Here is a 17,961-nt window from a genome sequence, read left to right on the forward strand (position 1 = left end):
CGAGTTCCACCTTCTACAAAGCGCACTGTGACTTGAGGACCAATGATGCCTTCAAGGTAAATTGTGCTCGGCAAAGTCTTCATCGGGTCGGACGTCCCATTTCTCTCCACGACATCCCCCCCCGTGTTTTAACAAGAGGATGTGTACCTCTTGTGGTTGGAGAATCCTAACCTTTCAGTATTAACCCTATCGGCACTGATCTCTGCACCATATGTATTTTGGAACTCTAGTGGTCAAAGTAGCAGATCCGCGTGTTGTAGTTACGGGACATCATGAAGAGAACGTGGCCATAAAGGAGTTCAGTGTGCCATCAGACCAGAAAAAACTTGTTGAGAAGATCATTGACCTCACTTTGCATTTTTTAGGAGGGGGGGGGGGGGACACTACTAAATTAAGAGCAATAATTATGCATTGGTTAAGCTCAGTGATGCCTCTTCAATTGGATACAGGGCTGTAAAGCTGGTCATACATGAGATGTCCATCTGTCCCATACACTTGCCTTATCAGCTTGGTGAGGGCAGGGATTCATTTCTGTGGGGACAGGGGGGGGGTATGTTTGTTTAGTAGCATCCTATCTGCTGCTGAAGCAGACGATCAGGCATGCTACATACAATACAATCTTACCCCTCCTTTCCCGTGACATCTAGAAACGGGAGGCGGCCATACCTGTTATCGTGTATGGCTAGCTTTATACTGACCGTGCATCTACCAGTTTTCTGGACTCATCTTGGTCATGGCCACATTGACCTGTTATACTTGAGAAAGACGTATGCGCGTTCCTTGATGATCATGACCATTGTCCAATTCAGGACCTCGCCTACCCTTTAAGAAACCCGTTCATTCCTTACCAGAGCCACGATGATCGATGAAATTGTTTCTAATGGAAAAAGAGTCCTAAGTGGTCAAATTCTGTATTGTCTTGTATAGTTTCCTTACCCCCCCCCCCCCACACAGAAGAAATCGTAAGGAGGCAGCATTGCTCATGATTATAGAAAGTCTATAAGTATGTATACAGTGTGCATATCATATTTATTTATTTTGGTAATTTGTAATTATATGTACAGATTTTTTTATTTTTGAATACATTTTTTAGTAGCAGCATACCGTTTTCTAATAGGACGCCAGAGGGGGGAAGCTGCAGTGGTAAATATAATGGCGCCGTGCTATGCAATGTCCATTAGATTGGAATCTTCCTGGATGTCCTTTGCCCATAATAAATGATCTGTGTGCATTGATAATCAATAATTGAATATTTCAAAATGATTGTGGAAATAATCTGTTGTACTGCATATATTCGGCTATTGGTTGGAGGCTAGTGCATTTCGAAGTGGGTTTCCTGTTTAGTTTAATTCTGTGCTGTGTGCCATATGTCGGTGAGGACTACAGCGATCCCGAAAGGTTTCCCCCTCTGGCTTGGTGCTGTGATTGTCAAAAGACCATTTTCTGAGTCTGTACTTGACTAAGAAGAATATGGTTGTGTGTGTGTAGATGGTTTTCTGCCCAAAACTTTGTAGAACTGATTTTACCCGTTGAGAAATACGTTTTGAGGCTACTCCATGATGTGACCTACTGACCTGCCCTGAGATTTCAGAAACTTCCATCTATCTTTATCAAGTAGAGCCTGAGGCCTCACTTATATTGAAAATTAGTCTTGGAACCCATTTATTCTGGCAGGATATCTACGATCTGAGCCCTCGAACCTCTGTAGAGGTCAATAGGATAAGTGTGTTGAGCTTGAGATATGATGCCCTCCAAATTAAATGGCATCTGTCAGCAGTTTTGTACCTATGACACTGGCTGACCTGTTACATGTGCACTTGGCAGCTGAAGACATCTGTGCTGGTTCCATGTACATCGGCCTTGTGAGGGTTAATCCTGCGTTCTCTTGGTCCAGGTTTTCGTCTCCTCCTGATGTACAGGTGTGGCTTACTGTAAGATGTAAATAGTTTATTGTATTTTGTAAGATAATGGCTGCGTTTTTAATATTTTTATACCAGAGTTTACAGAGCAGCTGGAGAGATGCTATACCATGCTGCCATTTGTGTCCATGAGACCCCAAGGATGTTCCCGGTTATCGTCTTAAATGAGTATTCGATCTTGTCCAACATGTTTTTTCTGGAGGAAATGAAGACTTCTACTTTATTGTAGGGCTTGACAAATTACTGTTGATTTTGGGGACCATTGCTGCCCCCCTAGCTAAGATGGAGTATTGGGATTTGGTCGTCCTCTTCAATCTTTAGCCATGTCCACTGCCAGCCCCTTCCTTCTGGCCAGGGTCCCCCCCCCCATGTAGGCCGTGTACATGTTCTTGTCTTTTGCTTGTTCTATTAGGACTGAGGTAACGGCGGAGTTTTTCTCATTGTTGCAGGTCTTCATTTTCAAAACCTTTTGTAATACATTGGAATGGAAGCCATTTTGGTTTGATCTGGTGCCCCCTGGTCTGAACCTGTTGGGATCATCTTCATTTAAAGGGGTGTTTAGGCACTACAATATTGATAGCCTATCCTTAGGATAGACCAATGTCAAATTGGGGGGGAGGGGGAGAGGTCAGATATAAGCTGTGTCAGTGTATAGAATATCATACAGGAACATGGGTTACTCAGATTCCCTAAAACTGTTACTAGGCCTTCTGATTGTTCCCAGGGCTGTGAGAAAGCATTGCTGTTACATCTTAAAGGGTCATTCCAATTTTGAGTAACTATTAAAGGGAATGTGTCATCAGGAAATGGCCTAGGGCCTATTGTTTAAATAATGTTTTTATGTTAAACATTATATTATATTTAAAAAAAAATTAAATATTTTTTCCTATCACTATATTTAGAGATGAGCGAATTTCCACTTATGAAAATCGCAGTCTATGGGCTGCAAAATGGATCCGTCCCGTTATGCAGGAGAGGACTCCCCTGCATAACGGAAACGGGACAGATCTGTTTTGCAGCCGATAGACTTCTAGTATGACGGAATGAATAACGGAAAGCCTCTAAAGGCATTTCGTCATAGAATTGCGTTATGGTCCGCGGTAACGGAATCCATAACGCAATTCACCTTTTACCAACCAACTAATTGTGAACGAATTTCTAAATATGAAGTTTGCTCATCTCTAACTAAATAAAAAACAAAAAAGGAATCCTGCAGTTTTCCCACTGGCCACTAGGTCAAAAATATGTTAAGACTTCCTGTTCCTTGAGAGCAGCTACGTATATGGACCACAGACACAATGGACAGGAGCTGTCCCCTCTGACTTCTATGGCAGAGTCATGCTCTATGATCTGTGCTGAGGTCAGGAGGGAGCTGATAAGCTGTGATTTTGCCTATTGTGAATGGTGGATCCTGTGTTATCTGTACAAGGGGTGTTAATTGTCATTGTAATCCTGTCTGTGGTGATAATGACTACAAGAATGGAAAATCATGACCTACTAGTCATTGTGAAAACTGCAGGTTTTTATACTTTTTTTAATATAGAGATAAGTAAAAATAAAATTATATTAATATATATATTTAAATACTGTTAATTTCGCACATTCCCTTTTAAAATTGCCATTCAAATGCTTGGCTTTACCTGACCGAATCCTGAGCTAAATATGTTTTCTTATCGCTCCATCTCTAAAGCTAAATTCAGAGCAGAGGTCCGATAACGGGCACAGTGAGAGGATAGCTGCTGGATCACATGTCTGACATCGGGGTGGAGCTAAACTGCTGTCTGTTTCCAAGGGCAACCAGCAAAATTCTGTAAGCAGCTCTGCCTATGAATGGGAGAAAAGACAATGCAATGGCCCTTAAAGGCTGTATCCACGAAATTGCTGGGGTGCAGTTTTCTCACCGCCAATGTACGATACAGGTGGGATGGGGTTGTCGAAAGTCCATGCAGGAATAGGAGTACGCCATAGGGTGAAACTCCTGCCAAATTCCACGTCTGGACGTAACCTACTACTGCAAAACTAGTCCAGCAAAAAAATAAAAAATCAGGAATTTATAAGAGAAGGGCCACAGATCAGGTGTGACTGGGGGAACTGTGGGGGGCAGCAGTGCCTCAATGATCACACACTAGTGTTAGGCTATAGCAGTATACTGTGAAACAAACAAGTCTTCAGACTTGGGTCCGCTCTCCTCCGGCACATCTTGCCCTCCGTAGTTTATGTGGTGCCCGTTTTTTTTTTTTTTTGTGCTGGTTTTATATGACTTTGTAAACTTTTTTATCTTTTGCACAATCATTTTGAACCCTTTTCAATGGATATGTTTTATAGAGAAGGTGACCCTTTCCATGGACTGGGCCTCACTTGTACAGTCTGGAGCACAGAGGTCCAGTGAATTTCGGTAAAACCTCCCCTGCCCGTGGTCCTTATTTATTGTTTTGCAGCGGATATGAATCCAGTATCTATACACAGTGCATTATTTCCATTTTGTATGATGTATTAAATATGTTTCTGTGAAAAGGACTCTTTGCATTTCTGGACTCATCTCAGACTTCAATGGGCGTGCTTGGGCCACATCACGGATCAAAGTAGTGCATGACCATCAAAAAAAATAAAAAATACTGAAATGTGAACAGACACATTTAAATCAATCGGTATGTGTGCTGTCTGCGGAAAATGCGGACAGCACACGTCAGTGAAAAACGGAAATGTGAACAAGGCTACAGAGTTTGGTCCGTGGTTTCCATCAGTGATTGGAGCCTCCAGCGATAGGGAAAGATCTGCACCTGGTTTTAGCTCACAATCACTGACCAAATAACTGAAGTGTGACTTAGGCCTCATGCACACAACAGTATTTTTTCACGGTCTGCAAAACAGATTTCCGTTGGTCCGTGATCCGTGACCGTTTTTTCATCCGTGGGTCTTCCTTGATTTTTGGAGGATCCACGGACATGAAAAAAAAGTCGTTTTGGTGTCCGCCTGGCCGTGCGGAGCCAAACGGATCCGTCCTGACTTACAATGCAAGTCAATGGGGACGAATCCGTTTGATGTTGACACAATATGGTGCAATTGCAAACTGATCCGTCCCCCATTGACTTTCAATGTAAAGTCAGGAGTTAATATACCCTAGGATCGGAGTTTTCTCCATCACCATGGGAACGCCTCTATGTTAGAATATACCATCGGATTTGAGTTAGATCGTGAACTCAGATCAGACACTATATTCTAACACAGAGGCGTTCCCATAGTGATGGGAAGTTAGAATAACCTACGAACTGTGTACATGACTGCCCCCTGCTAGCACCCGATCTCTTACAGGGGGCTGTGATCTGCACAATTAACCCCTCAGATGCCGCACCCTGGCCACCAATGAATATAATATTGGGGAGGGAGGGAGGGGGTCTGCCCCCTCCTGCCTGGCAGCACCTGATCTCTTACAGGGGGCTATGATACGCACAATTAACCCTTTAGGTGCGGCACCTGAGGGGTTAATTGTGCGGATCACAGCCCCCTGTAAGAGATCGGGTGCTGCCAGGCAGCAGTCATGTACACAGTTCTCAGTATATTCTAACTTGAAGCGTCCCCATCACTATGGGAACGCCTCTGTGTTAGAATATACTGTCGGATGTGAGTTTTCACAAAGTGAAAACTCATATCTGAAAAAGCTTTTATGCAGACGGCTCTGCGATCCGTCTGTGTGAAAGTTGCTAACGGCCACAGATCACGGACGCGGATGCCAATCTCGTGTGCATCCGTGTTTTTTCACGGACCCATTGACTTGAATGGGTCCGTGAACCGTTGTCCGTCAAAAAAATAGGACAGGTCATATTTTTTTGACGGACAGGAAACACAGGTCACGGCCGCGGATGAACAACGGTGCATTTTCCGAGTTTTCAACTGACCCATTGAAAGTCAATGGGTCCGCAGAAAATCACGGAAAACGGAACAACGGCCACGGATGCACACAACGGTCGTGTGCATAAGGCCTTAGGACGTATCCAGTACAAAGCCGACATGTAATACTACAGACTGCTAGTGTATAACAATCCGGACCTGGGTGATCAGGAAGTAAAGGACCCAAATTTTTATTTCTTTTTTGGTGGAGTTTACAGTACGATAGCTTTGCACATGTCAGATTTATGCATTGGTTAACTTATCTAGCCAGGTTGGACTCTGTTCACACTAGGGCTGAAACGATTACTCGATTAAATCGAGTAATTCGACACAAAAAAATCCTCGATGCAAATTTTTTGCATCGAAGATTCGTTTGTGTCATGTGACCACGGAGCGGGAGTAAAGCGCTTGCTATTACTCCCGCTGCACTTGGAATACTCACCTTTCCAGCAGGGGGCGTCCGGACACTTTACAGTACATCCACGGTCCCGCGCTGCTCTGACGTACAGACGCCATGACCTGACGCACTGTGTGACGTCAGGCGTAGAGCAGCGCAGAACGATGGAGTGTCGGCAGCGCCCCTGCTGGAAAGGTAAGTTGGTGAAACCGAGGGGGTGGGGCGCGACTAAGGCCGGGCGCCTGGAGTGCACAGCGTCATAGAAACCAGTGACGCTGTGCAATCCGGGTGTCAGGAGGAGCATGGGGGGGGGGGGGGGGGAGAGCTGATGGCACAAGGGGGATGAGCTGACGGCACTGGGGGATAGTGGAGCTGGTGGCACAAAGGGTGTTGGGGACTAAAGGCAAGGGGCCTGATGAGTTTTTGTAAAGGAAAACAGTCTATTATTTTTTTTCTTATTAGATTACTAAAATAATCATTTACTGCAGCCCTAGTTCACACCCCCTTTTACTTACAGTTTCCATCATTTTCGATGGTTAAAATAGTGCAGTCTGCCTCGGTCTTCTTGTCGCCAGAAATACCCGTCCTTGCTTGATGTGCAAGTCATAAATTCCACTCCCAGATCTCCTAGCAATGGTCCATGAAGATCAATGACAGAGCACGGATGGTCAGTGGTCACACAGACTATATTATATGCAAGAGGGAACGTAATGATGGACAAAAATAGTCCACGGGGTCATCACGGACATTGAAATACACACATCAAGACCAATAGATACGCGAGCGGTCTGTGTGAATGAGGCTGTAGAGGAAACGGATGGTCGTAGCTCATGATAAATGGAAGCCATGACATTAATGTGAACCAAACCTAAAGCCTTCATACGGGGCAGATTTACTGGCAGAAATTTCCGTGATTGAAAATTAATTCCATTGATCTGAATTAGGCCTCGCACACGACTGTTGAATGTTTTGCGGCCCGCAAAACACAGATCCCGTCCATATTGCGTTAAGCATTTTGCAGAACAGAACTGCCAGCCCCTAAAAGAACAGTCCTGTCCTGGTCTAGAATAGGACATGCGAACACTAAATGCACAGTCCTTTCTGGTTGTTTTTTTTGCAGCCCCAAGTGAATGGTTCCATATACAGGCAGCAAAAAAACGGAATGGACACGGAAAAAAAAAAAAAAATAGACTTTAGGTTCGTCTGCATGAGACCCAAGTCTATGTTCACAGGTCAAGAGGAAACATACAGAGCTGATTTAAAGAAATACCAGCCTCTGAATTCAAGGCACTTTTCTGGCATATTCCTGTTTTTCAGCAAAATACATGCCAAATAGCAACGTAGGAAAAATCTGCATCTAAAAGGCTTCTAGCAAGTGACTTGTCAGTTCTTGAAGCCTTTCTGAAAACGGCAGCATAAAAAATGTATATCATTTTCAATGGAAAATAGGCACCATACTTCACAACCGGGGTTTTACGTGCCAAAATATGCTGCATGTTTTGCTTTGTGAAATCCTGGCCAGAGGTGGTTTTAGCACCATTCAAATGAATGGAGCCGATTTTCAGTGGCAGGAGTTTCTGCCACAAAATCTGGCGTGCATGAAGGCGCCCTTCTACTTCTGCTAGGGTGACACCTGACAAAAGAGCGTACACTGTCAGGACTGCAACAACCTGCAGCCACCACTAGAGGGAGCTTGCGGCATATTGCATTATAATGGAGTCTCCTCTCCTGAGATATATGCAGGGGGGCACCATCAGAAGGGGAATTATCTGTTCCTGCAGTATAGTATTGGGAAGCACAATAAGTGGCCCTGTATTATCCTGCATGTGGGTCTTTAACAGTAGGGCTGGAGGGAAGGGGTTAGGTTAAGAAAGTTGGGGTGCTGTTTCAGTTTTCGCCTCAGGCAGCAGAAAGGCTAGCTGTGCCCCTGGATGTATGGTTTAGTTAATAATTGTGAGCATCTATTACTGTGACTTATCATTCCTCTACTATTCTTCCATTGTCAGTGGGATGTTACCCATTGGGGATGTGTCCCACCACAGTCTGACTATGCAGGTAACACCCCGTTAGAAATTTATTTGTAACTTTCAGTAGGAATAATAGAGGATTTGGACAACAGTTACAAGAAAACATGCCGCAGAATTGTTACTAAAACGGGCATATCAGGGGAGGTGACCGCTCCTCTTTAAGGACCGTGTGTGAATCACCGCTAAAAATTATCAGCGGGGTCACTTCGTGTCCTTACATTACTGACTTTGCCAGCATAGACAGAAACACAAGTTCTGTGCGACTGTGACCGGTTAGTAATTTTGCTATTATTTTACAAATCCAAAACGGTCACACAACAGCATGTTGTACGCGTCACTGTGTAGTTATACCAGGGGTCAGCAATGAGGGATGAGCAAATCGGATTCGCATAAAACTGCGTTCTAATACTGTACGGAGCAGGAGCTCCGTACAGTATTAGAATGTATTGGCTCCGATGAGCCGAAGTTATTGCTTCGCAAAGTCTCGCAAGACTTCACGCAGTAACTTCATAAATTAATTTGTACTGTAAAAAAACATTTCCCGAACTCTAGTTTGGTTCCAAGTGGTATCTTGGAACTGAACCAGAGTTCGGGATAATTTTTTTTTTTACAGTACAAATTAATTTATGAAGTTACTGTGTGAAGTCTTGCGAGACTTTGCGAAGCAATAACTTCGGCTCATCGGAGCCAATACATTCTAATACTGTACGGAGCTCCAAAGTCAATTCACTCATCCCAATCAGCAACCTTTGGCACTCTAGCTGTTGTGAAACTACAACTCCCAGCATGCTTCATTCATTTCTACTGAAGTTATGAGAACAGCAAAGCAAGTGTGCACGTCGAGTTTGCGGAGCCCTGTCCAAGCCTAATGTATGCAGTAGGCGCCCTCTAGTGGTGGCTGCAGTCACCCATTAGGTTATCAGTTGGAACTTAACCACCTCCGGACCGCCTAACACAGATTCGCGTTCCGGAGGCGGCAGCCCTGCGCACAGTCACGCATATTTGCGTCATCTCGCGAGACGCGAGATTTCCTGTGAACGCGCGCACACAGGCGCGCGCGTTCACAGGATCGGAAGGTAAGCGAGTGGATCTCCAGCCTGCCAGCGGCGATCGTTCGCTGGCAGGCTGGAGATGTGATTTTTTTAACCCCTAACAGGTATATTAGACGCTGTTTTGATAACAGCGTCTAATATACCTGCTACCTGGTCCTCTGGTGGTCCCCTTTGTTTGGATCGACCACCAGAGGACACAGGTAGCTCAGTAATATGTTGCACCAAGCACCACTACACTACACCCCCCCCCCCCTGTCACTTATTAACCCCTTATTCACCCTTGATCACCCCTGATCACCCCATATAGACTCCCTGATCACCCCCCTGTCATTGAATGGAGCTTTACAGGGGGGGTGATCAATGACAGGGGGGTAATCAGATGTCCGCATGATTTTTACGGATCCACTGATAGACTGATCGGATCTAGACTCCCTGATCACCCCCCTGTCATTGATCACCCCCCCTGTCAGGCTGCATTCAGATGTCCGTATGATTTTTACGGATCCACGGATACATGGATCGGATCCGCAAAACACATACGGACATCTGAATGGAGCCTTATAGGGGGGTGATCAATGACAGGGGGGGGTGATCACCCCATATAGACTCCCTGATCACCCCCCTGTCATTGATCACCCCTCTGTAAGGCTCCATTCAGACATTTTTTTGGCCCAAGTTAGCGGAAATTATAATTTTTTTTCTTACAAAGTCTCATATTCCACTAACTTGTGTCAAAAAATAAAATCTCACATGAACTCACCATACCCCTCACGGAATCCAAATGCGTAAAAATTTTTAGACATTTATATTCCAGACTTCTTCTCACGCTTTAGGGCCCCTAGAATGCCAGGGCAGTATAAATACCCCACATGTGACCCCATTTTGGAAAGAAGACACCCCCAGGTATTCCGTGAGGGGCATATTGAGTCCATGAAAGATTGAAATTTTTGTCCCAAGTTAGCGGAAAGGGAGACTTTGTGAGAAAAAAATAAATAAAATCAATTTCCGCTAACTTGTGCCAAAAAAAAAATAATTTCTATGAACTCGCCATGCCCCTCATTGAATACCTTGGGGTGTCTTCTTTCCAAAATGGGGTCACATGTGGGGTATTTATACTGCCCTGGCATTTTAGGGGCCCTAAAGCGTGAGAAGAAGTCTGGGATCCAAATGTCTAAAAATGCCCTCATAAAAAGGAATGTGGGCCCCTTTGCGCATCTAGGCTGCAAAAAAGTGTCACACATCTGGTATCGCCGTATTCAGGAGAAGTTGGGGAATGTGTTTTGGGGTGTCATTTTACATATACTCATGCTGGGTGAGAGAAATATATTGGCAAAAGACAACTTTTCCCATTTTTTTATACAAAGTTGGCATTTGACCAAGATATTTATCTCACCCAGCATAGGTATATGTAAAATGACACCCCAAAACACATTCCCCAACTTCTCCTGAGTACGGCGATACCACATGTGTGGCACTTTTTTACAGCCTAGGTGGGCAAAGGGGCCCACATTCCAAAGAGCACCTTTCGGATTTCACAGGTCATTTACCTACTTACCACACATTAGGGCCCCTGGAAAATGCCAGGGCAGTATAACTACCCCACAAGTGACCCCATTTTGGAAAGAAGACACCCCAAGGTATTCCGTGAGGGGCATGGCGAGTTCCTAGAATTTTTTATTTTTTGTCACAAGTTAGTGGAAAATTATGATTTTTTTTTTTTTCCTTACAAAGTCTCATATTCCACTAACTTGTGACAAAAAATAAAAACTTCCATGAACTCACTATGCCCATCAGCGAATACCTTGGGGTGTCTTCTTTCCAAAATGGGGTCACTTGTGGGGTAGTTATACTGCCCTGGCATTCTAGGGGCCCAAATGTGTGGTAAGGAGTTTGAAATCAAATTCTGTAAAAAATGACCGGTGAAATCCGAAAGGTGCTCTTTGGAATATGGGCCCCTTTGCCCACCTAGGCTGCAAAAAAGTGTCACACATCTGGTATCTCCGTACTCAGGAGAAGGTGGGGAATGTGTTTTGGGGTGTCATTTTACATATACCCATGCTGGGTGAGAGAAATATCTTGGCAAAAGACAACTTTTCCCATTTTTTTATACAAAGTTGGCATTTGACCAAGATATTTCTCTCACCCAGCATGGGTATATGTAAAATGACACCCCAAAACACATTCCCCAACTTCTCCTGAATACGGTGATACCACATGTGTGACACTTTTTTGCAGCCTAGGTGGGCAAAGGGGCCCACATTCCAAAGAGCACCTTTCGGATTTCACTGGCCATTTTTTACAGAATTTGATTTCAAACTCCTTACCACACATTTAGGCCCTTGGAATGCCAGGGCAGTATAACTACCCCACAAGTGACCCCATTTTGGAAAGAAGACACCCCAAGGTATTCACTGATTGGCATAGTGAGTTTATAGAACTTTTTATTTTTTGTCACAAGTTAGTGGAATATGAGACTTTGTAAGAAAAAAAAAAAAAAAAAAAATCATCATTTTCCGCTAACTTGTGACAAAAAATAAAAAGTTCTATGAACTCACTATGCCCATCAGTGAATACCTTAGGGTGTCTACTTTCCGAAATGGGGTCATTTGTGGGGTGTTTGTACTGTCTGGCCATTGTAGAACCTCAGGGAACATGACAGGTGCTCAGAAAGTCAGAGCTGCTTCAAAAAGCGGAAATTCACATTTTTGTACCATAGTTTGTAAACGCTATAACTTTTACCCAAACCATTTTTTTTTTAACAAAGACATGTATAACAATAAATTTAGAGCAAAATTTATATATGGATGTCATTTTTTTTGCAAAATTTTACAACTGAAAGTGAAAAATGTCATTTTTTTTGCAAAAAAATCGTTAAATTTCGATTAATAACAAAAAAAGTAAAAAGGTCAGCAGCAAAGAAATACCACCAAATGAAAGCTCTATTAGTGAGAAGAAAAGGAGGTAAAATTCATTTGGGTGGTAAGTTGCATGACCGAGCAATAAACGGTGAAAGTAGTGTAGGTCAGAAGTGTAAAAAGTGGCCTGGTCTTTCAGGGTGTTTAAGCCATAGGGGCTGAGGTGGTTAAAGGGAGTCTGTCACCTCCATATGGCCATATACAGTGCGTACATGGCTCTGTAGCAAACCTATACAGGATTGTAATGGTACCTTTGTTCTTTTCTTTGGACTTGCACCAGCAGGAAAAATGAAGTTTAATTCATATGCAAATGAGCACTCGCAAGTGCCCAGGGGCGGCGTTCAGTGTGTAGGTGCCCAGGTGCCCTCCAAGTCTCTTGCCTCATCGATGGGTCCGGACTTGGAGGGCGGGTAAAGGCAGAGACTGGGGAGGAGTAAAGTGAAAAGAAGGCAGAGCAGCCTGGGCACCTACACACTGAAGGCCGCCCCTGGGCACCTACACACTGAAGGCCGCCCCTGGGCACCTACACACTGAAGGCCGCCCCTGGGCACTTGCAAGTGCTCATTTGCATATGAATTAAACTTCGTTTTTCCTGCTGGTGAGGATGTTCGCTAAACTGTATGTTTTTGATGCATACTAGTAAACAGGAAAATCCGAATTGTGAAAAATATTTATTCAGGGTAGTATATCCCAGAAACGAGTGGTGCTCCCGGCCAGGGACTCCGCGGCGCACAGACCAGCCATTATAATAATTACAGTCCATCAACAGCCTCCTCTGTCCGGAAATACGAGCACTAAATTGGAATGAAAGTCTCAGTAAAAGAAGGAGCTGGCATAGTCTAGTTCTATGACCTGCCTGGTATGGATGGCTATATGTATATGATAATCTTGGCCTTCCCTCCAAGGACATTAACCACTTCTTGCCTAATTTAAAGGGGTGTTAATATTCCAAATTATACAGTGGGATTTCTGGAATGAAATAATAAAATACTTGCTATACAACATGGATATTAAAACTGACTTATGTCCCTTTAACAACTCCTACCAGGGCAGGCCTCAGCGTACGTTCATGCAGCTTGTACCCTACTTTAGTGACTAAGGCTACTGTGCCAGGCTCCTTGCCCTCCACTGGGGCGTGGAATAAGGCTTCGTGCTCGTATGGATCGAACTTTGTGCCCACTGGATTGAGCTTGACGATTCCGTGCTTCTTGAAGACTTTTTGCATCTGGACTTCAGTCATCACTAACCCTTCGTAGAGGTTCTTTAGATGAGGGTTTTCATCCTTGATTTCCTCCTTGGGGACGCTCTGAGTTGCTTTTTCTAAGACGTCCGCCACGTCCAGCAAGTCCTTGCAGAATCCTTGTATTCCTTTAAATATAAGATTGTAAAATCGAATTACTTTCCACTGTCCGTAACCCAAAAGGGTTTTCTAATCAGACATATATGGCATATTTACAGGAGATGCCATAAATAACTGATAGGTGAAGTTCCTACTAATCAGGAGCCCATTATGGACGTGGCCTCTGCATGGCTCTCATTTTAAAGTCTTTAGAAGTTAAAGGGCATCTGTCAGCAGTTTTGTACCTATGACACTGGCTGACCTGTTAAATGTGCACTTGGCAGCTGAAGACATCCGTGTTGGTCCCATGTTCATATGTGCTCGCACTGCTGCGAACTATGATGTTTTATTATATGCAAATGAGCCTCTAGGAGCAACGGGGGCGTTGCCATTACACCTGGAGGCTCAGCTCTCTTTGCAACTGCCGCCCCCTCTGCACTCCTCTTCTAATAGCTGATCGGCTGGGGTGCCGGGTGTCAGACCCTCGCCGATCAGATATTGATGACCTGTCGTGAGGACCAATCATCAATATAAATTGCTGTACAACCCCTTTAAGGAAATCTAGCTTGCAAAGGTGGTCTCGCCAAGTGGTATTAGGGTCAGGGTAAGGTCATAAATACTGGCACCCACCTAATTATATATACTATTGGTAAGTCGAGGAATGGGACATACATAGGGAAAATGTATAGTGGGAACTTTGGGGTGGGGCGTGTATTTTGTGCCCTTTCACATGCTTTAATGCTCCTAGGGGAGAATTTAGTGCTCAAAGCCCCAGACCAATTAAACAGACAACCCCTTTAAGCAGTAGATGGTTGTACATGGCTTTGCTCTGAGCATAAACCCATCAGATTCCACCTTTCATTTTTCAGAGCTCCTTTGGAAAATGAAAGGAGGAATCTGATTGGCAGCTGTGGACAACTAAGCCAGTTCTACTTTATACCAGTTTTGATAACTCTCCCCCTTATAAAGCATCTTATGCGCCCCATTGTAACAAAGCAGATGAAGAGACAGCTCTTGGCCACTCCATATATCCCCTGTATTATCAGTCAGTGGAATATTTAAAAAAAAAATTTCCTCCTAAATTATACAGAAGTGAGGACCCAGTGATTGCGTAGGACAGGCAAGGCTAGAGACTCACCGTACAATTTTGCGTCTTCCACCATTTTTTGACTCCTCTGCCGCATGTTCTCCGTGTCCGCTAAGGCACGCTTGTATTTATCCTGGAGCGGCACAAAAATGACCAGATTATTAGAAGAGCCCGTCCTTACTGGGGCGGTTAGAGGATAGTGGCCATTATCACTCATGCTGCCAGCCCCTAGGGCAATCTCTAGGTTTGCAGGCACCCCATGATCTGACCTCTCTACTCTATAATGTTATTGGGAGGGGGTTTCAGTCCCATGAGTGCCCCCCTCCCCCCCCAAAACAAGGACTCCCAATGATTATCCACCATCATCCTCCATGGACTGTACACTAACTTACAGGGCATCATCCTACAGGTGGCACTAGAGAGAGAGTTTTCTTCCCTCTGAAGGTGATGATGATCTTGTGTGCATGCCTGGCTTAAGGGCCTGTTCATACAGAAGAAACTTGGCCCGGATGGCGCACCAAAATTCTGCCGGTGACCGCGTGATGTCTGTCTGCAGGACTCCAGATGAAGTGTGGTTGTAATTATGTAATTAGTGTATTATATCTAACCCTATTTTGCTAAAAAAAAAAAAAAAAAAAAAAAAAAGAAGAGGACATATATTTGCCTGATTATACCCATTACTAATATATTTTACTATCTTTACAGTGGTGTGGGATGTCTCTCTTTAAACCTGAAATGGTGGATTTGTTGCCATACAGTAACGCCTCTTCTCACTCACCGTAACCTCTTTAACTTGCTCTTCTAGCTTTGCCTTCCCTGCAGCCAGCTGCTCCGCGCTCTCTTCCACCTGCTTTTTGCTCTTCTCCTCCTCGCTCTCCTGTACGGGGTTATTCGGCTGCTGAGCCGCCGTGCACATGAGCTGTGGACACGTCCTGATGGAGAAGAAGAAGAAGGAGAATACTCATCACTGCCAGAACCGCGCTCTCTATGGACCTGCCGGGGTTAGTATTAGCGCTCCTGACATGTCTCTTTTAGTATATACTTGTATTCCCCCTGAAATAGTTTTGCACCATTTGAACTCTGCTCTGTTATTCCTCCCGGAAACAAGTGAATAAATTGTCTACTGGGTGTTACTATTCCTCTGTCAATGGGGCATTTCCCTGCACAGTCTGACATTGCCCATACAGAATGAGAACACACAATTGTCAATTTATTCATCCATTTTTCAGTAGGAGTAAAAGAGGTACAACATGAGTTCTAAGAAGTACACGGGGCCGAGTGCGATACCAAGCACAGCCGCTATACAGTGTACGGCGTTGTGCTTGGTAATCTGCGTTTACCACATGGACCGCACATGGCTGGCACTATGATAGAAATGCCTATTCTTGTCCGTGCTCCGGAAAAGAATAGGACATGCTCTATCTTTTTTGCGGGGCGGCGGAACGGAAGTTCACATTTCGTATTTGCCTTCCGTCGGAGTTATATGTCCAAACAACTGACTGAAGTATACCTCCTACAGAAGGCTGAAACATAAGACAATGTATAGGCATAGACTGGCATACTATAGGGTCACCTACCACGCTGTAAACTATCACTGTAACCCTCTAAATATGAAAACATGTTGCTTAGCAACAGACTCCTCCGGATCTCCACATTGGTCACCCACCATTCTTCTCCGGTGCTGGTGTTGCATCAGACTTGGAAAGTCTCCCGTGTTGGTTGAATCATATGGAATGTGTACAATAAATGGCACAATGACGGCCATAAAGCGAGCGCTGCTGAAAACACAAGGGACTAATAAACTGGATATTACCCAATTGTTTGTATCCCTGGGACAGAAGTGAAGTAACGCGATGTCAAGGCCAATACTGGGGGATGATGCAACGCTGCGCGGTGACCCACCGCCCCCAGCAAGTGCGAAGGGGGTCAAACGATTGACGGAGGAGACCATGCAGCCCAATGACCTTAACGAGCATCATCCATTATTACATTACAGCATATAACCGCCTTCATGTAACCTGGAGGCTGCGGTCACCGACGGGATCGGCGCTCCCAAAGGAGATTAACGCTCCATAAACTTCGAATAAATTTTACTAACCAAAAAACAAACGTATATTTGGCCTGAATTCCCCTTTCCCGAGGAGGCTGCGACCGATGCTCAAGTTTCAAACAGAAAAGACATAATGTCTATGGACAAATGTATGTTATTACAGCACTATACGGATGTAGCAGAGCTGACTTTGTCAGTGACCTTTCAGCTCACTGATGATCCTGTAGGCAGAGCTGCAGTGCCAGAGAACCAAACGGTAACCCTGAGCTGTGTCAAATGACATCACCAGCTCTGCTGCATCTGCCTGTGACTTGCAATTCTCAAGCACCTGGAAGACTACAATTCCCAGCATGCCTCGAGGCAGCTACAAGCACACTGGAGAGGAGTAGGACATGTAATGCTACGACTACCCCACAGCCGCCCACGTCTTATCTTCCTTACCGGAGCGCTGCCCTGTGTGTCCGCAGCAACGTGCTCAGGTTATACCCCAGCATCCGCAGGCCCCTGGACGCCATGTCTGTCCCCTGCCAGAACTCACGCGCACTGTGCACGCAGAGGACAAGCCGAGTCTCAACCTACACGCCACGCAGTACTCCAGCCAATCAGACGCTGGGATGAGACTGGTGAGCATGCGCAGAAGGGGCAAGGCCGAGCTGCCAACCTAGTCAAGAGAGGTTGTAGAGGAGTTGAAATGTCAAAATGAAGTTCAGAATGAGAGTGCGCTGTGATTGGCTCGAGGGCTCAGCGGGCGGAGTTTGCAGTAGAGCGCGGTGTGATTGGCTGGAAGGATAAGCGGGCGGAGTCTGCGGTAAGAGGGCGCTGTGATTAGCTGGAGGGCTAAGCGGGCGGGGTCTGCAGTAGACTGCGCTGTGATTGGCTTGAGGGCTCAGCGGGCGGGGTCTGCGGTAGACTGCACTATGAGTGGCTGGAGGCCTTAGCGGGCGGGGTCTGTGGTGACCGCTTGTGCAATCTCCTGCAACCTGTGCGCCGTGTCTGTCCCGTATCTATGACGCAATTACTTCTCAGTCTGGGATTTGGTGACATCTCATTGACACATCCTGGCAATATCCAAGACAGTCCTTTAACCCGGCAACCGATAATCCGTACATTGTGATGATCAGGCGTACAAAAAGCTGAAAAAGTGACAAGTCCAACATGTGTATAGCTGTGAATGGCAAATCCTATCCGCAGCTATGATGTTGAGACTTTGACATGTACAGGACATGTGCTGGGGAAGACATCCTAACAAAGCGCTAGACAGTGTTTGCGTTCTTTTTTCAGATTTTA

At 45.0% G+C, this 17,961-nt stretch overlaps 1 protein-coding gene across 1 annotated transcript; it reads right to left on the bottom strand.

Moving 5' to 3' along the window:
- Nucleotides 1-12,854: 12,854 nt before the first annotated feature.
- On the bottom strand, nucleotides 12,855-17,277 carry GRPEL1 (GrpE like 1, mitochondrial). Its single transcript, XM_040419134.1, has 4 exons — nucleotides 17,116-17,277; nucleotides 15,403-15,556; nucleotides 14,676-14,757; nucleotides 12,855-13,566 (listed from the first exon to the last, which is right to left on the bottom strand). The coding sequence occupies exons 1-4, from the start codon at nucleotides 17,187-17,189 to the stop codon at nucleotides 13,220-13,222; spliced, it is 657 nt and encodes a 218-aa protein (XP_040275068.1). The 5' UTR covers nucleotides 17,190-17,277; the 3' UTR covers nucleotides 12,855-13,219.
- Nucleotides 17,278-17,961: the final 684 nt, after the last annotated feature.

The sequence above is a fragment of the Bufo bufo genome, chromosome 2, assembly GCF_905171765.1.
Source record: "Bufo bufo chromosome 2, aBufBuf1.1, whole genome shotgun sequence".
Lineage (NCBI taxonomy): Eukaryota > Metazoa > Chordata > Amphibia > Anura > Bufonidae > Bufo > Bufo bufo.